The sequence below is a fragment of the Symsagittifera roscoffensis genome, chromosome 7 (assembly GCF_963678635.1).
Source record: "Symsagittifera roscoffensis chromosome 7, txSymRosc1.1, whole genome shotgun sequence".
NCBI lineage: Eukaryota > Metazoa > Xenacoelomorpha > Acoela > Convolutidae > Symsagittifera > Symsagittifera roscoffensis.
This window is the reverse complement of record NC_087068.1, coordinates 22,642,185-22,669,828: the sequence shown is the minus strand read 5'-3', so window position 1 is coordinate 22,669,828 and position 27,644 is coordinate 22,642,185. Positions and strand designations below refer to the sequence as shown.

The window sequence follows — 27,644 nt, the reverse complement described above, 5'->3', positions numbered from 1 at the left end:
GCTCAACAACGAAACTTCCATTCCGATTGTATTTTGCCTGTTCGAACTGAACTAAACTAAGTCCATCAACCGAACTTAAAAAGTCTACACGCAGGTAAACACATGGACGTGCTTTTGCAGCACAAAATGAGAAGAATAGAGAAATCAACGTTAAGAGGACATCAAATAACACCTGGTCACTGGGTGCAGAAATGGGTTCTAGACCCCTTTGAGTGACGCAATGTCAAGTAAACACCAACATCACCATTCAAATGCCACTTTAGTTAACAAAAATTGGTTATCAGGAAGTAGAATCACAAATAATTTGCAGTAATTAACATCAAATGTGTCAGTTCATTTATCTTTTTCATTTTATTTCAAGCTCATCGTCGAATTTCATTAGTACACGTGCAGATTCGGACCACTTTTGTCAGACCCAAACATCGCCAAATCCTCTGAGTTCTCGTTGAAATCAACGGTATGAAATCAAGTTCTCGTTGTATAAATCATTGGTACTTCCATCAATCCAGAGACAGTCGCTCTGCTGTGGCCAAGCCCTCCTCTCACTAGAGAATCGCTTCCAAGTTTTTCCAAACCAGAGCCAACTTTCCTCCACTTGGTTCCAAGGCATCTCCTCGATGCTTCTCAGATCCCTCCAGGGACGTCCGGTGCCTGGAGGAAAAGTGTACTCGTCTGACATCTTTTTGGGCGCCTTATTTTTACTCGAAACCTGTTCCGTTGAATTAGATCTAGACTTATTTGAACATGCACTTGTTTGCTGCAACGGTTGCATCAATGGCGAACCCCCATTAGCAAGCGAAAACTTACTCGCATTAAAATTTGCTTCCGAACTAATTATAACGTTATTATCTGCAGCATGCGACATGATAGCCTTGCAAGCACTAGTCACTGAAACATCATTTGAAGAGAAAGGGTTGTTTGCAACACTAGACACAGCAGCAGAGCATGTTGCAGGACTCTTCGAGGTTCCCGCTGTTTGAATCAGACACTCAAAGTTATCGTTTTTCTTTTTGGAGTAGGGATTTTTGTAGACATTGTTACTTATTCCAGCCGCACCTTGCAACAATAGACTATTGTATTGCTGGATATGTATGGCATGCGTAGGAAATGGATACTTTCCAAGCCGACCAGCGACCAGATTTCTCGAGTGTTGGTCGTCAAAAAGTCCTTCTCCTCCAATATTTACGTTGGGAATGCGGCCGAGCAAACCTCCTCCCTGGTTCTCATTTCTAGAAGAGGTCATGCGATTCGGATGCATATTGCTTTTACTCTTCAACTCCAAGTCTCTCAGTTCTTCTTTTCGCCGACATTCTTTCTCTTTCTGCAGACATTTCTGCCGAAGACAACTACTCGACTGTCCTTTTGAGAGCGAAAAGTCAACGCCTGCCGCTCCATTCATATCCTGATGATCGCAAAAATCACAGCGCAACTTAGCTCTCATCGATGGAATGAAAGCCCTATAGCCGACAACAGGAGGAATATTCCCACTTCTAGATCTCTGAGAACAGCCCGAAATCAACTTCAAGCCAAGCGTTTTATCCTACTCTTTCATGACATTAGCCACACATTGCAACGCCTCCAAATCTCCATTCAGAATTTCGGCATTGATCTTGAACTGGCGACTGACTAGCGAATGCAGCCGACGTCGCAGCGTCAGGATCAACTCGGCGTCTCGTCTGTTCGTTTTGAACTGAATGAACTTAATGTGTTCCGACACCGCAAGCACACAAGCGTTATCCCAGACTGAGCCTCTTTGTTTCTCAGAGCTAGGCGCCTCCAATATCTTACAGTTAGCTAACAAGGAATCACTAAACAACACTACAGCAAGTGTTGAAACAATTGACAAATCACTGACTTCATTTGCCGTTTTCGATATCTTCTTAGAATCCGAATAAATTATCCAATTCGAAGGGAAAGCCGTGTTCGTATCTTGCTTCACATGCATTTTCTTACTGATGAGATCGTGTAATATACTGTGCTTGTCAATAGATATATGCGACTCATTCAGTGAAACAATACATTGATTGTTCCAGTCGCATTGGAGAACATTTGGAAAGAAGGTGGCACAAAGAACGGCACGAATCATGGAGAAGTTGTCTGAAAAAGTGTTGAATTCCTTGTTCCATTCATGGTTGAAGTACATCGACTTGAAGTGTTCGAATCTTTTTAAATAGCTAGTGATTTTTTCCTTCATCAAATAAGCCATTTCACATTGACCGTAATTCAAAACGGACAAATCAACATTCCCTCCGTTCTCCTTTTCCTTATTTTTCAACCAGGACAAAAAAGCTTTCAAGTAAGACCCGTGGTCACTATACGACTGATGTGACAACTGATTTTTCTTGCTCAAAATTTTGTTTCTTCTTGGCTTATGATTTGACTTTATAATCATATTCTCAACTAGCAAAGCTGACGCTATAGTCAATACGGGATCTAAGCAACGATATGCTAGACCATACAGGACTAACTTTGCTAGCTTTGGGTTAATTGGAATGTTCAGCATCATAAAGCCCAGTTCTGTAATTTCCTTTTCATTATTCAGAGCCTCTAAGCACTGTAGAATGGTCACAGCTACTTTAACTGAAAAAGGTCTCGGCTGTTCATATGCATGGCTAAAGTATTCGTCAATTTCATGGCCTTCAGGAGCCAGCATTCGGATCCAGAGACATAGATTGTCTAGGGGCCTCCGGACTATTTCAGACACCCGATCTGGTCGGAAACTATCGTGGCGTGTTTTCGTGTACATTCGATACGCCTTCGCTCCTGCAGAAGTTGACAATGAGCTTCGTTGTTCCGCGCTATTTTTCGAAATCCAACAATCTTCCACTTGACTTCTGTTATTCAAATGATCAAAAACCACACTTCGATCTTTACCGCTATCTATTACAACATCAATAGCCGTCATCATTATGTTAAATTCATAAGTCCCAATACTGAAGAACAGTTTCTTTCCCTTTTTGTTAATGGCCGCGTTAAAGTAGTCCATAAACTGAGATTGATCGTAGTTATCGTGGAGCATAATGATTGTAAATGTGTTTTGAATTTCATCTCTCGCATCACTTGTCTCTAGTAGATCAAGGATGTTGAACACATCATCGATTCCCGGTATGAACACCAAGATCTTCTCAACATACCGAGTTATAATCTCGTTATTGATTATTAAAGCGATACCTTTATGATCAATTGAGGTCTCATTTTGGGCACAGAGATATGAGCAAAGCTTTCGTTTTTGTTCGGGTTCCATATCCGATTTCTTTTCAACTAGTTCGATATCAGTTGTAGATGCTCGCGGCTCACAAGGTAGTTTATTCTCTAGATGTGCTAGAGCATTCAATGCTCCATTTTTACAAGCCCAGTCTAGAGCAGTCCAGCCGTAGTTAGTAGAGACTCTGATATCTGCTCCGTTTTCCAGAAGTAGCTTCACCAGTTCTCCATTGTCATAGGCAGCCGCCATCATCAGGTATGTCATACAGGATGATTCAGTAGACGCTTGGTTGACGTTTTCTTTGGTCAAAAAGGGTTGCATGTAAGCCCAAAGTTTGTTGATTTCCTCTAAAACAAAAACCAGTCAGCTAAAGACACTAACTAGCTAATAATTTGAATTATACTTCAATTCAATCAATATAATAGGGTGAATCAACCAGAACTAAATTCAGAATCGGATAATGAATCTGCAGAAAAATTTACCGAACGAGCTCGTGAATCATGAATTTCATCCATTCGAAAAAGCGAAGGTTGTCGTAAACGAAGTTACTGATAAACTGGGGGCTACCGTGATGCACCGCTTTTTTGTCGATCATGTATTGTCTCCTATTGAAAAAAGGTCATGAATAATTTGAACATAATCACGCCCAAAACCGCAACCTATGAAGCGTAATGAAATTTTGTATTCGAAGGGGAATTTAATTTGCTTATTGATTCCCACGTAATCTCAGCTGCATTTAAATATCATTTCGTAAAAAAATTCAAGGCAGAATTGAAACACTTTAATGTCTAAAATTAATTTATAACTTGAACTGCTTTACATCTTTTTTGAAAAAGCGAAATTTATTAAGTACGACATGTGCTGAGGTATTGAAAGTTACAGATAATATTATCGTTTTTGTAAACTATCATTGTCTCTCGTTTGGGGAAAAAAACAAGAACCATTGAAAATTCCGCATAAAAAACCTATGAAGGAAGCTCAAAAGAAATGAGCAAATGTAAGGGAAAATCATTTTGCGTATAGACTCTCACTCAAGCTCAACTATTTTCTAACGATCATGAACTGGAACCTTCACACCTGATTCGTTACTGAAACTTCACACCTGATTTTCTAAAACTCACTCAAAAAAAAATGTTAATCATGCTTTGAAGCTTTCGAGAAATCGCGACGGTTGTCGAGCACAAAATAAACTGATCAATTTGAGGCTAAAGATGATGTACCGCTTTTTATGGAATGTGTATTGCTTCTCATGTGAGAAAGATCTTATTCGGAAAAAAGTGCAACTCAAGTATTGAACAAATGCATATTGATAACGAAAACATAAAAACAATATTTAGATTTTCTCTTTTCAATTATTATGCGTATTGATTAAAAAAAACAATATTTAAATACTTTCTTTATCATCACGCCTGATTTGCAACTCTGGGACTTAATCTACTTAATTATTTCACAGCTGAATCAGACTAATAACCATACTTTGTAGCTTAAGAACAGCTCTAATGAAACTGAAGAAATTAAAATAATTGAAAAAAAAAGCTAACTCATCAAGCTTGTCGACTCCAGATAATCGGATTAAACTACAATTTCATTAAAACTTCGTAAATCGTAATTTTGATTTAAGAAAACTATTTTTTTATTCTAGACGTGAAAAAAGAATGTAACTGATGCGTTAAAGCTTTTCAACACCAGCGGCGGCTATCAGACAACACATGTTGAAGAACTGGCGCTTCTAGACAAAGTACAGCTATTTTGTGGATCAAGTATTGTCTCCCATGTCAAAGAAAGTAAGGAATTATTCGAAATTAATCACGGCAAAAAAGGACTTGATCACGGAACTTAATCACTCATGCTTAGGAGATTTCGAGAGAAGCAACGGTTATTGAGCACTTCAAGTACTGATAAACATGAGGCAAAAGATAGAGTACATCTTTTAAGGACTGTGTATTGTCTCTCATGTAAGAAAAGGTCATGAATCATTGGAGCATAAATCACTTAAAAGAGCAACTTGTGAGGCTGATTAAAATTTCGTATTGAATTGATACGTATTGATAACACCAACATTATTTGAAAACTATCACGCCTGATTAGCAACTCTGAGACTTAATTTGATTACAGTGCACTGTTTGAGGCACTATCTACTACAACAACAACATCAGGGCATATAAATGTTGCCCGCAAATATATATGCAACAGTCAGAAACGACCCAAATTTGTGAGAACGCAAGATTTATAGAAGTTACCTAATCAAACTAATGATAAAGAAAAATTGACACCTTTAGACTCTTGAAACACAAACTAATTCAATAGACAAGCTTGAAAAATAAGAGAATCCCTACATTTTTAAGTATACAATTCAATTCTTTATTTCACAGCTGAATAAAACTGATAATCACCTATTGGAGGTTAACACAAGCAGCTACAGTCGATATCACGACACTTGATAAATTGCAGAATACGGATGGTGAAGTGCTTTCTTGTAGATTATGAGATTTCTAAAGAAAACGAACTTATTTGAAAAACTCAAACTCATAATGCTTGTTGATTTCCATGAAATCTGATTGAACTTAAGTTTCTTAAACACCACAAAGTTTGTAAATTTGATAGTTAAAACTATTCACTCTTCCAGATTTGCAACTTTGCGACTTTATCTATTTCTTTATTTCACAGATGAATCAGACAAATAATCATACTTTGAGGCTTCACGGCGTTCAAAAATTAGCAAACTTCACGGGCAAGACATATGCTGAGGTATTGAAGGTTACAGATCGTTTTTGATGTATTTTCATTGTCGCTTATGTGTTAAAAGAAACAAGAACCATTAAAACAATCCTCATAATCTATTTATGAAGCTCAAAAAAACTAACTGTTCAATCGAAAGTAAATTAATTAAGCGTATACTCCCATTCAACCTCAACTATACAAAGTATCATCAACTGAAACATTCACAGCTGAAGTGTTTCTGGAAACTTCACAACTTTTTTTTCAAAACTTCAGTCTTGAAAAAAAGTGAATCATGCTTGAGAGATTTCGAGAGAAGCAACGTTTATTGAGCACTTCAAGTACTGAAAAACTTGGGGCAAAAGATAGTGTACCGTTTTTAAGGACTAAGTATTGTCTCTCATTGAGAAAAGGTCATGAATCATTGGAGCATAAATCACTTAAAAGAACAACTTGTGAGGCTGAATAAAATTTCGTATTGAAACGATACGTATTGATAACACCAACATTATTTGAAAACTATCACCCCTGATTTGCAACTCTGAGACTTAATTTGATTACAGTGCACTGTTTGAGGCACAATCTACTACAACAACAACATCAGGGCATATAAATGTTGCCCGCGAATATATAGGCAACAATCAGAAACGAACCAAATTTGTGAGAATGCAAGATTCATAGAAGTTACCTAATCAAACTAATGATAACGAAAAATTGACACCACACCTTTAGACTCTTGAAACAAAAACTAATTCAATAGACAAGCTTGAAAAATAACAGAATCCCTACATTTTTAAGTATACAATTCAATTCTTTATTTCACAGCTGAATAAAACTGATAATCACCAATTGGAGGTTAACACAAGCTGCCACAATTGTATATCGCAACACTTGATAAATTGCATAATACGGATGATGAAGTGCTTTTTTATAGATTATGAGTTTTCTAAAGAAAACTAACTTATTTGAAAAACGCAAACTCATCATGCTTGTTGATTTCCATGAAATCTGATTGAACTTAAGTTTCGTAAACACCACAAAGTTTGTATATTTGATAGTCAAAACTATTCACTCTTCCAGATTTGCAACTCTGCGACTTTATCTTTTTCTTTATTTCACAGATGAATCAGACTAATAACCATACTTTGAGGCTTCACGGCGCTCAAAAATTAGCGAACTTCACGTGCAAGACATATGCTGAGGTATTAAACGTTACAGATAAAGTATCGCTTTTGATGTATTTTCATTGTCGCTTATGTGTGAAAAGAAACAAGAACCATTAAAACAATCCTCATAATCTATTTATGAAGCTCAAGAAAACTAACTATTCAATCGAAAGTAAATTAAGTAAGCGTATACTCCCATTCAACCTCAACTATACAAAGTATCATCAACTGAAAAATTCACAGCTGAAGTGTTTCTGGAAACTTCACAACTTTTTTTTTAAAACTTCAGTCTTAAAAAAAAGTGAATCATGCTTAAGACATTTCGAGAGAAGCAACGTTTATTGAGCACTTCAAGTACTGATAAACATGAGGCAAAAGATAGTGTACTGTTTTTAAGGACTATGTATTGTCTCTCATGTAAGAAAAGGTCATGAATCATTGGAGCATAAATCACTTAAAAGAACAACTTGTGAGGCTGAATAAAATTTCGTATTGAAATGATACGTATTGATAACACCAACATTATTTGAAAACTATCACCCTTGATTTGCAACTCTGAGACTTAATTTGATTACAGTGCACTGTTTGAGGCACAATCTACTACAACAACAACATCAGGGCATATAAATGTTGCCCGCGAATATATAGGCAAAAATCAGAAACGAACCAAATTTGTGAGAATGCAAGATTCATAGAAGTTACCTAATCAAACTAATGATAACGAAAAATTGACACCTTTAGACTCTTGAAACACAAACTAATTCAATAGACAAGCTTGAAAAATAACAGAATCCCTACATTTTTAAGTATACAATTCAAGTCTTTATTTCACAGCTGAATAAAACTGATAATCACCAATTGGAGGTTAACACAAGCTGCCACAATTCTATATCACAACACTTGATAAATTGCAGAATACGGATGATGAAGTGCTTTTTTGTAGATTATGAGTTTTCTAAAGAAAACTAATTTATTTGAAAAACGCAAACTCATCATGCTTGTTGATTTCCATGAAATCTGATTGAACTTAAGTTTCGTAAACACCACAAAGTTTGTAAACCTGATAGTCAAAACTATTCACTCTTCCAGATTTGTAACTCTGCGACTTTATCTATTTCTTTATTTCACAGATGAATCAGACTAAAAACCAAACTTTGAGGCTTCACGGCGTTCAAAAATTAGCAAAATTCACGTGCAAGACATATGCTGAGGTATTAAAGGTTGCAGATAAAGTATCGTTTTTGATGTAATTTCATTGTCGCTTATGTGTGAAAAGAAACAAGAACCATTAAAACAATCCTCATAATCTATTTATGAAGCTCAAAAAAACTAACTATTCAATCGAAAGTAAATTAATTAAGCGTATACTCCCATTCAACCTCAGCTATACAAAGTATCATCAACTGAAAAAATCACAGCTGAAGTGTTTCTGGAAACTTCACAACTTTTTTTTTTAAACTTCAGTCTTGAAAAAAAAAAGTGAATCAAGCTTAAGACATTTCGAGAGAAGCAACGTTTATTGAGCACTTCAAGTACTGATAAACATGAGGCAAAAGATATTGTACCGTTTTTAAGGACTATGTATTGTCTCTCATGTAAGAAAAGGTCATGAATCATTGGAGCATTAATCACTTCAAAGAACCACTTGTGAGGCTGAATAAAATTTCGTATTGAAATGATACGTATTGATAACACAAACATTATTTGAAAACTATCACCCCTGATTTGCAACTCTGAGACTTAATTTGATTACAGTGCACTGTTTGAGGCACAATCTACTACAACAACAACATCAGGGCATATAAATGTTGCCCGCGAATATATAGGCAACAATCAGAAACGAACCAAATTTGTGAGAATGCAAGATTCATAGAAGTTACCTAATCAAACTAATGATAACGAAAAATTGACACCTTTAGACTCTTGAAACACAAACTAATTCAATAGACAAGCTTGAAAAATAACAGAATCCCTACATTTTTAAGTATACAATTCAATTCTTTATTTCACAGCTGAATAAAACTGATAATCACCAATTGGAGGTGAACACAAGCTGCCACAATTCTATATCACAACACTTGATAAATTGCAGAATACGGATGATGAAGTGCTTTTTTGTAGATAATGAGTTTTCTAAAGAAAACTAATTTATTTGAAAAACGCAAACTCATCATGCTTGTTGATTTCCATGAAATCTGATTGAACTTAAGTTTCGTAAACACCACAAAGTTTGTAAACCTGATAGTCAAAACTATTCACTCTTCCAGATTTGTAACTCTGCGACTTTATCTATTTCTTTATTTCACAGATGAATCAGACTAATAACCATACTTTGAGGTTTCACGGCGCTCAAAAATTAGCGAACTTCACGTGCAAGACATATGCTGAGGTATTAAACGTTACAGATAAAGTATCGCTTTTGATGTATTTTCATTGTCGCTTATGTGTGAAAAGAAACAAGAACCATTAAAACAATCCTCATAATCTATTTATGAAGCTCAAAAAAACTAACTATTCAATCGAAAGTAAATTAATTAAGCGTATACTCCCATTCAACCTCAACTGTACAAAGTATCATCAACTGAAAAAATCACAGCTGAAGTGTTTCTGGAAACTTCACAACTTTTTTTTTAAACTTCAGTCTTGAAAAAAAAAGTGAAACATGCTTAAGACATTTCGAGAGAAGCAACGTTTATTGAGCACTTCAAGTACTGATAAACATGAGGCAAAAGATATTGTACCGTTTTCAAGGACTATGTATTGTCTCTCATGTAAGAAAAGGTCATGAATCATTGGAGCATTAATCACTCCAAAGAACAACTTGTGAGGCTGAATAAAATTTCGTATTGAAATGATACGTATTGATAACACAAACATTATTTGAAAACAATCATCCCTGATTTGCAACTCTGAGACTTAATTTGATTACAGTGCACTGTTTGAGGCACAATCTACTACAACAACAACATCAGGGCATATTAATGTTGCCCGCGAATATATAGGCAACAATCAGAAACGAACCAAATTTGTGAGAATGCAAGATTCATAGAAGTTACCTAATCAAACTAATGATAACGAAAAATTGACACCTTTAGACTCTTGAAACACAAACTAATTCAATAGACAAGCTTGAAAAATAAGAGAATCCTGAAATAATAAAAATAAGAGAGAAGCTTGAAAAATAGAAGTTACCTAATCAAACTAATGATAACGAAAAATTGACACCTTTAGACTCTTGAAACACAAACTAATTCAATAGACAAGCTTGAAAAATAAGAGAATCCCTGCATTTTTGAGTATACAATTCAATTCTTTATTTCACAGCTGAATAAAACTGATAATCACCAATTGGAGGTTAACACAAGCTGCTACAGTTCTATATTACGACACTTCTAGATTTCTAAAGAAAACTAACTTATTTGAAAAACGCAAACTCATCATGCTTGTTGATTTTCATGAAATCTGATTGAACTTAAGTTTCGTAAACACCACTAAGTTTTTAAATTTGATAGTCAAAACTATTCACTCTTCCAGATTTGCAACTCTGCGACTTAATCTATTTCTTTATTTCACAGATGAATCAGACTAATAACCATACTTTGAGGCTTCACGTCGTTCAAAAATCAGCAAACTTCACGAGCAAGACACATGCTGAGGTATTAAAGGTTACTGATAAAGTATCGTTTTTGGTATATTTTCATTGTCGCTGATGTGTGAAAAGAAACAAGAACCATTAACACAATCCTCATAATCTATTTAAGAAGTCAAAAAAACTAAGTATTCAATCGAAAGTTAATTGATTAAGCGTATACTACCATTCAACCTCAACTATACAAAGTATCGTCAGCTGATAAATTCACAGCCGAATTGTTTCTGGAAACTTCACAACCTTTTTTTCAAAACTTCAGTCCTGAAAAACAATGTGAATCATGCATAAGGGATTTCGAGAGAAGCAACGGTTATTGAGCACTTCAAAGACTGAAAAACATGAGGCAAAAGATATTGTACCGTTTTTAAAGACTATGTATTGTCCCTCATGTAAGAAAAGGTCATGAATCATTGGAGCATTAATCACTTCAAAGAACAACTTTTGAGGCTGAATAAAATTTCGTATTGAAATGATACGTATTGATAACACCAACATTATTTGAAAACTATCACCCCTGATTTGCAACTCTGAGACTTAATTTGATTACAGTGCACTGTTTGAGGCACAATCTACTACAACAACAACATCAGGGCATATAACTGTTGCCCGCAAATATATATGCAACAGTCAGAAACGACCCAAATTTGTGAGAACGCAAGATTTATAGAAGTTACCTAATCAAAACTCATGATAACGAAAAGTTGACACCTTTAGACTCTTGAAACACAAACTAAATCAATAGACAAGCTTGAAATATAACAGAATCCCTACATTTTTAAGTATTCAATTCAATTCTTTATCTCACAGCTGAATAAAACTGATAATCACCTATTGGAGGTTAACACAAGCAGCTACAGTCGATATCACGACACTTGATAAATTGCAGAATACGGATGGTGAAGCGCTTTTTTGTAGATTATGAGATTTCTAAAGAAAACGAACTTATTTGAAAAACGCAAACTCATCATGCTTGTTGATTTCCATGAAATCTGATTGAACTTAAGTTTCGTAAACACCACAAAGTTTGTAAACCTGATAGTCAAAACTATTCACTCTTACAGATTTGCAACTCTGCGACTTAATCTATTTCTTTATTTCACAGATGAATCAGACAAATAATCATACTTTGAGGCTTCACGGCGTTCAAAAATTAGCAAACTTCACGTGCAAGACATATGCTGAGGTATTAAAGGTTACCGATAAAGTATCGTTTTTGGTACATTTTCATTGTCGCTGATGTGTGAAAAGAAACAAGAACCATTAACACAATCCTCATAATCTATTTAAGAAGCTCAAAAAAACTAAGTATTCAATCGAAAGTTAATTGATTAAGCGTATACTCCCATTCAACCTCAACTATACAAAGTATCGTCAGCTGATAATCTCACAGCTGAATTAATTCTGGAAAAAACTTCACAACCTTTCTTTTTCAAAACTTCAGTCCTGAAAAGAAATGTGAATCATGCTTAAGGGATTTCGAGAGAAGCAACGGTTATTGAGCACTTCAAGTACTGATAAACATGAGGCAAAAGATAGTGTACCGTTTTTAAGTACTATGTATTGTCTCTCATGTAAGAAAAGGTCATGAATCATTGGAGCATAAATCACTTAAAAAGCAACTCGTGAGGCTGAATAAATTTTCATATTGAACTGATGCGTATTGATAACACCAACATTATTAATCATGCTTCAAAGCTTTCGAGATATAGCGACGATTGTCGAGCACTACGAAAGCTAATCAACTTGAGGCTAAATATGATGTACCACTTTTTTCAGGACCTGTATTGATTCTCATGTGAGAAAAGGTGATAAATCATTCGAAAACCACTTATAAGTGCAACTCAAGAGGCTTAATAAAACTTCGTATTGAATAGACGCGTAATGATAACAATATAATATCAAACAAAATTTAGATATTATTAGTTTAATCAATATGCGCATTGATTAAGACCAACACAATTTAAATATTATCTCTTAAACATAACGCCTGATTTAAAATTTTACAACTGCAATTTTTCAAATAAGTCACAGCTGATTAAGAGTGATAACAATAACTTGGAGCTTAAAAATTGCTACAGTTCTAGATCACGACATTTGATAAAATGCAGAATATGGATGGAGAGTTCCCTTTTCGTAAATTATGCGTTTTTTAAAAAAAAATTATAGGAAACAAGGATATTGAAACATGCAAACTCGCCATGATGGTTGACTCCAGATGATCTGATTCAATATTAATTTTTCACACATAAAACGTAAATATGAATGTAAATTTGATTCAATATTTCAGAAAAGACCTATGCGTTGAAGCTTTCAAAAACCAGCGCAACTATTGGACAACATTGATGACGAATTGGGGTTTACAGAAGAATTCCGGCTTTTTTAAGATTATGTATCGTCCAACAATTAAGACAAGGCGATGAACCTGTAGAGAGAGAAAGACAAAATTATTTGATAAAAAGCAAAAGATTTCCTAAAAAGAACGTGAACCAAGCTTTGAAAATCCCGAAAAACGCTATCAATTTTGTAGGCGAAAACTATTGATAAATTGGATTCTAGAGATGATGTAACGCCAATGCTGGACTATGCATTGCCTCCAGTTTGAATAAAGTCACGCTACTGAAGATTAATAATCAAAAGCCATATTTATTTGCTAGCTTCGAGATTTTCTTTAACCTGTTGCGCGAAGCAAACTTTGTCACTCGAACACAATCTCAACTATATCTATCATATACTGTTAAATTCAGAGATAATTTGTTAGTGGAAACTTAACCTGATTTTTCAAAATTTCACTCCTGAAAAGAAAAGTGAATAATGATTTAGAGACTTTGAGAAAAAATAACTGTTCTCGAGCACCACATGTACTGACAAATTTCTCAATAAGTATCATGTACTGAAAACTTCGCAGCTAATTTGTTTCTGGAAAACACCTGATTTCAATCATACCTAATTTTTCAAAATTTCACTCCCGCAAAGAAAGGTGAATCATGATTTGAACATTTCGAGAACAAGCAACGGTTGTCGAGAGCTCTATATGCACTGAAAAAATTGAGGCTAAAGTTAATGTACCGCTTTTGTCGACTATGTAGGGTCTCTCATGTGAGAAAAGTTCATGAAAGATTGGAGCAAAAATCGTTTGAAAGCGCAACTCATGAGGCTTTACAGGACTTCGAATTGAATAGATGCGTATTGATAACAATATAGTACAAACAACATTTAGATATTATCTTTTTAATCAAAATGCGCATTGATTATGATAGAGTATCAACAAAAATTAAGCACAATCACTTAATAAAACGCCTTATTTGCAATTCTAGGACTCAATTTTTTCATTACTTCACAATTGAATAAGATTCATAAACAAAACTTGGAGCTTAAAAACTGCTATAGTTCTAGATCATGTGAGAAACGGTCATGAATGATTGGAGCATAAATCACTAAAAAGAGCAAGTCACGAAGCTTATAAAAGCTTGTTGATTAATAGATACGTATTGATAACAATATAATATCAACAACATTTAGATATTACGACTTAAATCATTATGCGCATTGATTACGATAGAATATCAACAAAACTTTAAAATTATCGTTTTTACATAATGACTGATTTGCAATTCTAAGACTCAATTTTCTCATTATTTCACAGCTGAATAAGATTGATAACAATAATTTGGAGCTTAAAAACTGTTACAGTTCTGGATCACGACAATTGAAAAATTGCAGAATACGGATAGAGAGGCCCCTTTTCTTATTTTAAGCCTTTTTAAAAAATATATAGAAAAAAAAGTTATTGAAAAATTCAAACTCGTCATGCTTGTTGATTCCCAGATGATCTGATTCAAGTATTTTTTCTTCATACATAAATAGTGAACTTGATAATAAAATTATTTCATTATTTCAGAAAACGACCTATGCTTTGAAGCTTTCGAAAACAAGCGCAAGTATTGGACAGCATTGATGACGAATTGGAGATTACAGATGAATTACGGAATTTTTTAGGTTATATGTTGTCCAACGTTTGACAAAAAGAGAAAAACATGCGAAACAGTATTCTCAGGAAAAAAAACGAATTATGAATCTAAACGAAATAGTTATTTAACAAAACGCAAAATATTTCCCAAAAGAATAAGCACTTGCATCATGCTAGAAAATCACGAAAAAAGCTACGATTCTCGTAGATGACAAGCATTGATAAATTGAATTCTTTAAATGAAGTAACGCCCATGTTGCCATATGCATTGACTCCAGTTTGAAAAAAGGTCTCTACTGATGATTAAAAATCAAATGCCATATTTGATTGCTAGCTTCGAGGTTTTCTTGAACCTGTTGTGCGGAGCAAACTTTTTCATTCAAACTCAACCATAATTATTCTATCAATCATACACTGTAAGCTTCACAGATAATTTGTTTCTGGAAACTTCACGCCTGACTTTCAAATTTTCATTACTGAAAAGGAATGTGAATCATGGTTTAGAGATTTTGAGGAAAAGCAACTGTTGTCGAGCACTACATGCACTGACAAACTTGAGGATTAAGTTGATGTACCGTTTTTGTGGACTATGCATTGTCTCTCATGTGAGAAAAGGTCATGAATGATTGGAGCATAAATCACTAAAAAAAGCAACTCACGAAGCTTAAAAAACTTGTTAATTAGTAGATACATATTGATAACAATATAATATCAACAACATTTAGATGTTACGACTTTAATCATTATGCGCATTGATTACGATAGAATATGAACAAAACTTTAACATTATCTTTTTAACATAACAACTGATTTGCAATTGTAAGACTCAATTTTCTCAGTATTTCACAGCTGAATAAGATTGATAACAAAAATTTGGAGCTTAAAAACTGTTACAGTTCTGGATCACGACAATTGAAAAATTGCGAAAACGGATAGAGGCCCTTTTTTGTAGATTATGCGTTTTTAGGTAAAAATAAAGAAAACGAAAATATTGAAAAAACGCAAACTCGCCATGCTTATTGATTCCCAGACGATCTGATTCAACTTCTAATTCTTTCCACATAATTCCTAAATATGATAATGAAAATTTTTCATTATTTCAGGAAGTGACCTATGCTTTGAAGCTTTTAAAAAGCAGCGCAGCTATTGGACAACATTCATGACGAATTGGAGGTTACAGATGAACTCACGCTTTTTTAGGGTTATCTATTGTCCATTATTTGAGCGCGAGATGAACCTGTAGAACATTATTCTCGGAATAAAAATCAAGTTATGAATCTAAAAGAAATAATTATTTGATTAAACGAAAAAGCTTCCCAAAAAAAAACGTGAATCAAGCTTTGAAAATCCTCAAAAACGCTCTAATTTTTGTAGGCGACAATTATTGATAAATTGGATTCTATAGATGAGGTAACGCCAATGTTGCAATACGCATTGACTCTAGTTTGGAAAAAAGGTCACGCTATTGCTGATTATTAATCAAATTCTATAATTGATTGCTAGTTTCGTGGTTTTCTTAATCCTTTCTGCGTAGCTAACTTTGTCAATCGAACTCAATCTCAAATATTTTATCTATCATATACTGTAAGCTTCACAGATAATTTGTTTCTAGAAATTTCACACCTGACTTTTCAAAACTTTACTCCTGAAAAGAAATGTGAACTATGATTGAGAGGTTTCGAGAAAAAGCAACTGTTGTCTAGCACTACGTATACTGACAAACTTGAGGCTTAAATTGTGGACTTTGTTTTGTCTCTCATGTGAGAAAAGTTCATGAACGATTGGAGCACAACTCACTTAAAAGTGCAACTCCTGAAGCTTAAAACTTCGTATGAATAAATGCCTATTGATATTAAAATATTATCAACAGCATTTAGATATTATCACTTAAATCATTGTGAGCATTAATTACGATAGACTCTCGACAAAATTTAAACATTATCTCTTTAACATGAAGCCAAATTTGCAATTCTCGGACTCAATTTTTTCACTATTTCATAGCTGAATAAGATTGATAACAAAAATTTGAAGCTCAAAAAACCTGCAACAGTTCTATATCACGACAATTGATAAAATGCAGAGTACGGATGGAGAAACCTTTTCCGTAGATTTAGTGTTTTTAAATTATAGGAAACAAAGTTACTGAAAAAATTGCAAATTCGCCACGCTCGTCGATTCCCAGATGATCCGATTTAACTATTATTTCTTCCAACATCACTCGAAATTTGATAATATATTTAATTCATTATTTCAGCGCAGCTATCGGACAACAACGATGACGAAGTTGAGGTTACAGATTGTTTACGGCTTTTTTAGGTTAAGTATTGGCCATCAAACGGTATTGTCAGGAAAAAAAATCAATTAATGTATCTAAAAGAAATATTTATTTGATTCAACTGAAAATATTTCCCCCAGAAAAAACGTGAATCATGCTTGGAAAATCCTGAAAAAAAACTTTAACTTTCGTAGGCGACAACCATTGACAAAATGGATTCTATAGATGATGTAACGCCAATGTTGCACTATGCATTGACTCCAGTTTGAGAAAAGGTCACGCTACTGATAATTAACAATCAAAAGCCATAATTGACAGCTAACTTCGAGGTTTTCTTTTACCTGATATGCAGCGCAAACTTTGTCATTCGAAATCAATCTCATTTATCATTTACTGTAAGCTTCACAGATAATTTGTTTCTCGAAACTCATACCTGCAAAAAAATTCATGAAACGAAATGTGAACTATGATTAAGAGATTTCGAGAAGAAGCACCTGTTGTCGAGTACAACATATACTGACAAACTTGAGGTTTAACTTGATGTACTGTTTTTTTATGGACTTTGTATTGTCTCTCATGTGAGAAAAGGTCATGAATGATTGGAGCATAACCTCGTATGAGTAGATGCATATTGATATTAATATAATATCGACAACATTTAGATATTATCACTTTAATCTTTATGAGCATTCATTACGATAGAATCTCAACAAAATTTAAACATTATCTCTTTAACATAGAGCCAAATTTGCGATTCTCGGATTCAATTTTTTCACTATTTCACAGCTGAATAAGATTGATAACAAAAAATTGGAGCTAGAAAAAAAATGCAACAGTTGTAGATCACAACTGATAAATTGCAGAAAACGGATGGAGAGGCCTTCTTTCGTAGATTAAGTAATTTTAAATTATGGAAAACAAAGTTATTGAAAAAAATGCCAATTCGCCCAGCTCGTTGACTCCCAGATGATCTGATTTAACTATTATTTCTTCAAACATCAGTCGAAATTTGATAATAGAATCAATTCATTATTTCAGCGCAGCTATCGGACAACATTGATGACGAACTGGAGGTTACAGGTGGTTTACGGCTTTTCTAGGTTAAATATTGTCCATCATTTGAGAAAATGAAATGAACCTGTAGAACGTAACTGTCCGAGAAAAAAATCAATTTATGTATCTAAAAGAAACAATTATATGATTCAACACAAAATGTTTCCCCAAAAAAAACGTGAATCATGCTTTGAAAATCACGAAAAAAAACTATAATTTTCGTAGGCGACAAGCATTGATAAATTAGATTCTATAGATGATGTAGCGCCAATGTTGCACTATGCATTGACCCCAGTTTGAGAAAAGGTCACGCTACTGATAATTAACAATCAAAAGCCATATTTGACTGCTAACTTCGAGGTTTTCTTATACCTGTTGTGCAGCGCAAACTTTGTCATTCGAAATCAATCTCAAATATTCTATTTATCATTTACTGTAAGCTTCACAGATAATTTGTTTCTCGGGACTCATACCTGAAAAGAAATTCCTGAAAAGAAATGTGAACTATGATTAAGAGATTTCGAGAAGAAGCAACTGTTGTCGAGTACTACGTATACTGACAGCTTAACTTGATGTCCCGTTTTTTTATGGACTTTGTATTGTCTCTCATGTGAGAAAAGGTCATGAATGATTGGAGCATAATTTCGTATGAGTAGATGCGTATTGATACTAATATAATATCAACAACATTTAGATATTATCACTTTATTCTTTATGAGCATTAATTACGATGGAATCTCAACAAAATCTAAACATTATCTCTTCAACATAGAGCCAAACTTGCGATTCTCGGACTCAATTTTTTCACTATTTCACAGCTGAATAAGATTGATAACACAAATTTGGAGCTCAAAAAACCTGCAACAGTTCTCGATCACGACAATTGATAAATTGCAGAATACGGATGGAGAGACCTTCTTTCGTAGATTAAGTGTTTTTAAATTATGGAAAACAAAGTTATTGAAAAAATTGCCAATTCGCCCAGCTCATTGACTCCCAGGTGATCTGATTTAACTATTATTTCTTCAAACATCAGTCGAAATTTGATTATCGAATCAATTCATTATTTCAGCGCAGCTATCGGACAACATTGATGACGAACTGGAGGTTACAGGTGGTTTACGGCTTTTCTAGGTTAAGTATTGTCCATCATTTGAGAAAATGAAATGAACCTGTAGAACGTAATTGTCCGAGAAAAAAATCAATTTATGTATCTAAAAGAAACAATTATTTGATTCAACACAAAATGTTTCCCCAAAAAAAAACGTGAATCATGCTTTGAAAATCACGAAAAAAAACTATAATTTTCGTAGGCGACAAGCATTGATAAATTAGATTCTATAGATGATGTAACGCCAATGTTGACTCCAGTTTGAGAAAAGGTCACGCTACTGATAATTAATAATCGAAAGCCGTATTTGATTGCTAAATTAGTGGTTTTCTTATACCTGTTGTGCGGCATAAACCTTGTCATTCGAAATCAATCTCAACTATTCTTTTTATCATTTACTGTAAGCTTCACAGATAATTTGTTCCCCGAAACTCATACCTGACTTTTGGAGAGATTTCGAGAAGTAACTGTTGTCGAGCACTATATACACTGACAAACTTGAGGCTTAGGTTGATGTACCGTTTTTTATGGACTTTGTATTGTCTCTCATGTGAGAAAAGGTCATGAATGATTGGAGCATAACTTCGTATGAGTATATGCGGATTGATATCAATATAATATCAACAACATTTAGACATTAGCACTTTAATCGTTATGAGCATTAATTACGATAGAATCTCAACAAAATTTAAACATTATCTCTTTAACATAGAGCCAAATTTGCGATTCTCGGACTCAATTTTGTCACTATTTCACAGCTGAATTAGATTGATAACAAAATTTTGGAGCTCAAAAAACCTGCAGCAGTTCTAGATCACGACAATTGATAAACTGCAGAATACGGATGGAGAGGCCTTCTTTCGTAGATAAGTGTTTTTAAATTATGGAAAACAAAGTTATTGAAAAAATTGCCAATTCGCCCAGCTCGTTGACTCCCAGGTGATCTGATTTAACTATTATTTCTTCAAACATAAGTCGAAATTTGATAATAGAATTAATTCATTATTTCAGCGAAGCTATCGGACAACATTGATGACGAACTGGAGGTTACAGGTGGTTTACGGCTTTTCTAGGTTAAGTATTGTCCATCATTTGAGAAAATGAAATGAACCTGTAGAACGTAATTGTCCGAGAAAAAAATCAATTTATGTATCTAAAAGAAACAATTATTTGATTCAACACAAAATGTTTCCCCAAAAAAAACGTGAATCGTGCTTTGAAAATCACGAAAAAAAAACTATAATTTTCGTAGGCGACAAGCATTGATAAATTAGATTCTATAGATGATGTAACGCCAATGTTGCACTATGCATTGACCCCAGTTTGAGAAAAGGTCACGCTACTGATAATTAACAATCAAAAGCCATATTTGACTGCTAACTTCGAGGTTTTCTTATACCTGTTGTGCAGCGCAAACTGTCATTCGAAATCAATCTCAACTATTCTTTTTATCATTTACTGTAAGCTTCACAGATAATTTGTTCCCCGAAACTCATACCTGACTTTTGGAGAGATTTCGAGAAGTAACTGTTGTCGAGCACTATATACACTGACAAACTTGAGGCTTAGGTTGATGTACCGTTTTTTATGGACTTTGTATTGTCTCTCATGTGAGAAAAGGTCATGAATGATTGGAGCATAACTTCGTATGAGTAGATGCGGATTGATATTAATATAATATCAACAACATTTAGACATTATCACTTTAATCGTTATGAGCATTAATTACGATAGAATCTCAACAAAATTTAAACATTATCTCTTTAACATAGAGCCAAATTTGCGATTCTCGGACTCAGTTTTGTCACTATTTCACAGCTGAATTAGATTGATAACAAAATTTTGGAGCTCAAAAAACCTGCAGCAGTTCTAGATCACGACAATTGATAAACTGCAGAATACGGATGGAGAGGCCTTCTTTCGTAAATAAGTGTTTTTAAATTATGGAAAACAAAGTTATTGAAAAAATTGCCAATTCGCCCAGCTCGTTGACTCCCAGGTGATCTGATTTAACTATTATTTCTTCAAACATAAGTCGAAATTTGATAATAGAATTAATTCATTATTTCAGCGAAGCTATCGGACAACATTGATGACGAACTGGAGGTTACAGGTGGTTTACGGCTTTTCTAGGTTAAGTATTGTCCATCATTTGAGAAAATGAAATGAACCTGTAGAACGTAATTGTCCGAGAAAAAAATCAATTTATGTATCTAAAAGAAACAATTATTTGATTCAACACAAAATGTTTCCCCAAAAAAAACGTGAATCATGCTTTGAAAATCACGAAAAAAAAACTATAATTTTCGTAGGCGACAAGCATTGATAAATTAGATTCTATAGATGATGTAACGCCAATGTTGACTCCAGTTTGAGAAAAGGTCACGCTACTGATAATTAATAATCGAAAGCCGTATTTGATTGCTAAATTAGTGGTTTTCTTATACCTGTTGTGCGGCATAAACCTTGTCATTCGAAATCAATCTCAACTATTCTTTTTATCATTTACTGTAAGCTTCACAGATAATTTGTTCCCCGAAACTCATACCTGACTTTTGGAGAGATTTCGAGAAGTAACTGTTGTCGAGCACTATATACACTGAAAAACTTGAGGCTTAGGTTGATGTACCGTTTTTTATGGACTTTGCATTGTCTCTCATGTGAGAAAAGGTCATGAATGATTGGAGCATAACTTCGTATGAGTAGATGCGGATTGATATTAATATAATATCAACAACATTTAGACATTATCACTTTAATCGTTTTGAGCATTAATTACGATAGAATCTCAACAAAATTTAAACATTATCTCTTTAACATAGAGCCAAATTTGCGATTCTCGGACTCAATTTTGTCACTATTTCACAGCTGAATTAGATTGATAACAAAATTTTGGAGCTCAAAAAATTTGCAGCAGTTCTAGATCACGACAATTGATAAACTGCAGAATACGGATGGAGAGGCCTTCTTTCGTAGATAAGTGTTTTTAAATTATGGAAAACAAAGTTATTGAAAAAATTGCCAATTCGCCCAGCTCGTTGACTCCCAGGTGATCTGATTTAACTATTATTTCTTCAAACATAAGTCGAAATTTGATAATAGAATTAATTCATTATTTCAGCGCAGCTATCGGACAACATTGATGACGAACTGGAGGTTACAGGTGGTTTACGGCTTTTCTAGGTTAAGTATTGTCCATCATTTGAGAAAATGAAATGAACCTGTAGAACGTAATTGTCCGAGAAAAAAATCAATTTATGTATCTAAAAGAAACAATTATTTGATTCAACACAAAATGTTTCCCCAAAAAAAAACGTGAATCATGCTTTGAAAATCACGAAAAAAAAACTACAATTTTCGTAGGCGACAAGCATTGATAAATTAGATTCTATAGATGATGTAACGCCAATGTTGCACTATGCATTGAGCCCAGTTTGAGAAAAGGTCACGCTACTGATAATTAACAATCAAAAGCCATATTTGACTGCTAACTTCGAGGTTTTCTTATACCTGTTGTGCAGCGCAAACTTTGTCATTCGAAATCAATCTCATTTATCATTTACTGTAAGCTTCACAGATAATTTGTTTCTCGAAACTCATACCTGCAAAAAAATTCCTGAAACGAAATGTGAACTATGATTAAGAGATTTCGAGAAGAAGCAACTGTTGTCGAGTACAACATATACTGACAAACTTGAGGTTTAACTTGATGTACTGTTTTTTATGGACTTTGTATTGTCTCTCATGTGAGAAAAGGTCATGAATGATTGGAGCATAACCTCGTATGAGTAGATGCATATTGATATTAATATAATATCGACAACATTTAGATATTATCACTTTAATCTTTATGAGCATTAATTACGATAGAATCTCAACAAAATTTAAACATTATCTCTTTAACATAGAGCCAAATTTGCGATTCTCGGATTCAATTTTTTCACTATTTCACAGCTGAATAAGATTGATAACAAAAATTTGGAGCTAGAAAAAAAATGCAACAGTTGTAGATCACAACTGATAAATTGCAGAATAGGGATGGAGAGGCCTTCTTTCGTAGATTAAGTGTTTTTAAATTATGGAAAACAAAGTTTAGAGTCTAACTTGAGTTTAGAGAGTCGTGGGGTGATAAACTGTGTTTTGGGATTTAGAGTCTCGAGAGGATAAACTCTCTCGCCAAGCTCTCTCTTTTTAATAGCCATACTTTCACCTCACAACAGACTTAACAAGCCACTGCTGACAGCAAACCTTCCCGAGCACTCGGCCCGGATGGTTTACTCATTACTCACTTGAAAGATTTCGATCCTGTAGCCTGCCACTATTTAACACTTCTTTACAATTCCTCGCTGTTTGAGAACATAATCCATCAAATGTGGAAAAACTAGAAAAAAACCTTGACCACACTAGATAAAGACTTAAAAGTGTCAGTCAACGTCACACAGGCCAACATCACTTCTTTGCACCGCAATTAAAATCCCAGGAAAACTCAAGCATCCAATTTTTAATAAACACCAAGCGTCAACACGGTTTGCCCCCTTTTCACTTTATTTTCACTACATTGTAAACCCTTGAATTTTACGTTAGAGACGACTTCAATCAGAATCGACCCCCTTACACACAAGACCTGCTAGACTATACTTTTCAAAGGCTTTCGATATGGTGTGTCATTGCAAACTCGTTGAACTGGTTCATGGCAAACCGCTCCCAAGAGGCCTAGTACGCTAGCTCAAAAACAATTTAAATGGGCGTCAAGCCATTACTTGCTTTCGCAAACAGTCAACCCCACAGAATTGTTCACAGCAGAGTTCCATACGGTTCGGTACTATCAACTGCTCTTTTTTAGTTTTTTCATTTATGACGGCCCCTACCCCCTCAGAGAATGTACACCTCACGTCTTATAGGGACTATTTCTACCCTTCCTCCTAAAACTCTGATATCAAAAAAGCAAACTAATTAAAAGGCTGCCTAAAAATCTGTACTTTTCCTCAAAAATTAATTTTTCAGACCAGTAACTCTTTTCGTCTTACAGCAAAGACTTCAATAAAGCACCCAGTGAACTTTTGAACAATAAGCCTCTCACGCTGAGCAGAAAATCCAAAATTTTGATCTTTACTTTCGATCCGACTTTCAGTTTTGCCGCTCAATGCACACAGTCCGCTGACAAGGTCAGGCGCAGAATACGAGTCATGAAAGCCTTTGCAGGTTTAACCTGGGTTCAAACCAAAGAACCCTTACTTTAACCTTACAAAGCCCCCATTAGACCCATACTAGATTGAGCCTTTCCTGCATGTTCACACGCTGGCAGTAACACCTCAAAACATCACCTGCAGTTTACCTAAAATCAAGCCCTCCGTGTTATAACTGGTTCCATCCTCATGAGTTCTACTGCCCACCTGCACAAGGAAGCTGAAACTTTGCAGCCAAAACGCCCACACTCTTTTCACTTGTCAGTTTTTTATTTCTTCTTACCGTTCCCATCAAAACACCTTTTTTTTCACATTCACCTCTTTCCCCCGTGCCAAATAATTCCATCAATTCTGAACTGCTTTAAACAAGAAATCACTGAGCTACTCGTTAAACAAAAACCCCCTGACAATTCTAAAACTCAACCATAAGAAACTAGAACCATGTTCCTTGCTGAAGCCCTATCCTCTAACATTGGGTGTATCCCTCCACCCAATATAGACCCCTGAGAACAATCCATCTCCAGAAACAATCACCGAAAGCTCTCCAACTCCGTTCCGGGTATAGACGGCTCTTAAACACTTGCCACATTTTCAACTGTTCCCAAAACCCCTCCCGCGATGCCGCGAAGTTCCTAGACCTGGAGACACAAGCATAACCAGACCCCGCGCTAGACAACAACACAAGCCGTCTGACCCACACAACTATGCTTCCGACTGTTTAAGAACCGAAACGATAGATACTGATAAAACTAGAGAAGAGCATATGCTATTAATTTGCCAATACTATGAGGAAAAAGTGCAAGCAAAATGCGCAATTTTTTATAAGAGTTGGATTGCAAAAATTGTACTGATAACATAACACAATGGCCGCGAGAGTTAATGAATTCAGAGAAACTAATAATTCCAATAATATTTTGTAATTTATAGTTTTTTTTTCAGAAAACTAACTCACAGAAACAACAGGGTTAGGAGTTGATTTTTTATTCCACTGCGAGATTCAAAATTGAAATCAGATTTCAAAAATGAAGCCATTCACGTTTTTAAGCGCCATGTCATACGTTCTGTTGTTATTAGAAACCTTAATTTGCCTTCCTTTTATCAAATGAAATGAACTTAAAAAGAAATCAAAAATCACATGTGAGCGTGAATTCATTTCAGACTTTTTCCCTGAAAAAAAACACCATCTATATAAGAACTTCATTTCGCTCATTAACATACACGTTTTTTGTTAGCATGTGAATCACCTGGTGTTTTAGCCACATACGCTTTCTTCATGAAGTCATCCAGTATCTTTTTCTTACTCTCATCTTGACCTTGCCTTGCAGATCCAAAACTGAATTTATCTTCATCAGTGAGGAGAGCACGCTGCATCTTTGCGTGGAAAAACGACATGTCAATTATGTCATCTAAGTATCTTACTTTGGGTGACCTCGGCTGGACCTCGTTTTCAAGCGACAGATGCTTCACGAACTTAGACTGACACTGCAGTTGACTGGATCTACTTTCGAAGAAGTCGCTGAAGGTAGCGTTGTTCGGGTGAAGATTCAAAATTAGCCTCAGATTCTGATACCGAATCACTATTTCCCTCAATTCGATCATAGCCACTTCCAAGTACATGCTTCGCAGATGCAAGTCATCTAACATTAGATGAGTCAACCCTAAAACATCGTACGATTAAAAAGGTACGAAAACACAAGCATCATTATTCTTATCAGTTTGTTGTACACTTAACAGGGTTGGACTCATTAAAAAAGGTCAATTAAAATGGGCCCTTCCGTCATGCAACGGTCCGTGCGGAGGTTGCATAGGGGCATACCAACGCTATATAAGTACATCGACAGAATTTTATGAATAAATCAAGTCGATTTTAAAGCATCCAGAGAATTGTCAATAAAATCTACCCTCCTCGATTATAGCACTGATGGCATTGTCTATGTGGTAAGTATTTTTAAGTTTTTTGCACCCCCTGAGGCAGAGGATTGCACTCCTCAGAAGTGCAAAACTTATTTTGGTTCTTATAAAGTTTATTGTGTCGGAGTATGATTCGTTCCGTTTTTCGCTTAATTTCTCTGCTAGTTTCTGGACGGTTTTTGTAGAGCCTGGTGCTGCTCCTCCAGTACACGCAAAAATTAGTGGAACAAAGCTGCTGTGTTCCACATCCAGAATTCTTCGTTGGTATTTTAATGTTTTGACACTCATGATATTTGTAGGTGTTAGATATAGTTTTAGGGCAAGATTTAGCATGGGGGTTGCAAAATTTTACATCGAAAAAGGCACGGCTGTTCAAGTCGAGAGTCATCTTCAGTAGTGGTTGCTTTGTTATGAAAGCTTTCGCCTTGCAACGATTGAAGTTTCGGCTCTATCTCAACATCTCTATCTATTCACTTAATTTCTGCAGCCCAAATTCAATTGAAGTACAAAAATTCATGTGGTTAAAAAAATGGCTCAATTAGCATAGCAACACTTGTAGTCGCAAACGTAAGCAGATTCCTAAAAACTGGTCTGTAGAACAAAAAATTATAATCGAGCAAAATATTACCGTTACAAGAACCTTTGCCTATATTTTGATAATGTTTTGCTGACGTTGTTGTCATGACTGACGAATAAACATTCAGCAAACCTGCCATTGTAAAGAATAAAACAATGGCAGGTCCCCAAATTACTACAGACTATCGAAAAACGCTGTATTATAACTCACCTCTCCGGTATCAACCGTCTTCTATCTAAAACAGATGAAGTGCTTTATGTGAAATCTTACCCGATATGAGATTTGAGCACCTGTTTGCAAGCGTGTGTAAAATAACCATTGGCGTGCAGAATATGAGACAGGTGCTCGGCTTGATATTTGTTTCATTTGACACTTTGTAGCCAACTGTTTCTCCCACTTTCTCGCCTCTTTCATTCGCCAGACGATGCGCCGCCTCAACTGCCAACATGTCATCGTATTTACAAACTAAGATTAGACAGTTTTGGTTATGGTAGGCTGCATGCTCCAGAATAAATTCGGGCACCGCAAGTGACTTCTCTTGTAGATTTTTGCCAATAAAAGCGACAGCTTTGTTTTGTTCGATACATTCAGTAATAAGAGATTTTTTAGAGAGTATATCAGGAAAGAGTGAGTGTAAAGGACGCTGTTTAGGCGAAAACGGTGGCGTGTATGGATGTTTCTGAGGTAAGCTGTCGTATAGAACTGTGTCTTTTGTGAAGTTGTATCTTGCCGTTCTGGTACTCGAGATATATCCAGACTGACTTTCATTTTTGCTTTCTGGGTATCGCTTTAAAAGATCTAAAAATGAATTCACAAAAAAGTGAGT

At 35.0% G+C, this 27,644-nt stretch overlaps 1 protein-coding gene across 1 annotated transcript; it reads right to left on the bottom strand.

Moving 5' to 3' along the window:
* Positions 1-1,531: 1,531 nt before the first annotated feature.
* Positions 1,532-27,613, bottom strand: LOC134851388 (uncharacterized). The gene is made up of 3 exons (XM_063867448.1): positions 27,089-27,613; positions 25,575-25,988; positions 1,532-3,552 (listed from the first exon to the last, which is right to left on the bottom strand). The coding sequence occupies exons 1-3, from the start codon at positions 27,264-27,266 to the stop codon at positions 1,541-1,543; spliced, it is 2,604 nt and encodes an 867-aa protein (XP_063723518.1). The 5' UTR covers positions 27,267-27,613; the 3' UTR covers positions 1,532-1,540.
* Positions 27,614-27,644: the final 31 nt, after the last annotated feature.

What these genes read in the sequence shown, in the direction of transcription:
- LOC134851388 (XM_063867448.1), bottom strand. Translation starts at nt 27,266, where the DNA reads ATGTTGGCAGTTGAGGCGGCGCATCGTCTGGCGAATGAAAGAGGCGAG. An exon ending in GTGCTCAAATCTCATATCGG is followed by an intron (nt 25,989 to 27,088) that starts GTAAGATTTCAC and finishes ACGATGTTTTAG; the next exon opens with GGTTGACTCATCTAATGTTA. An exon ending in GTATGTGGCTAAAACACCAG is followed by an intron (nt 3,553 to 25,574) that starts GTGATTCACATG and finishes TTTTTGTTTTAG; the next exon opens with AGGAAATCAACAAACTTTGG.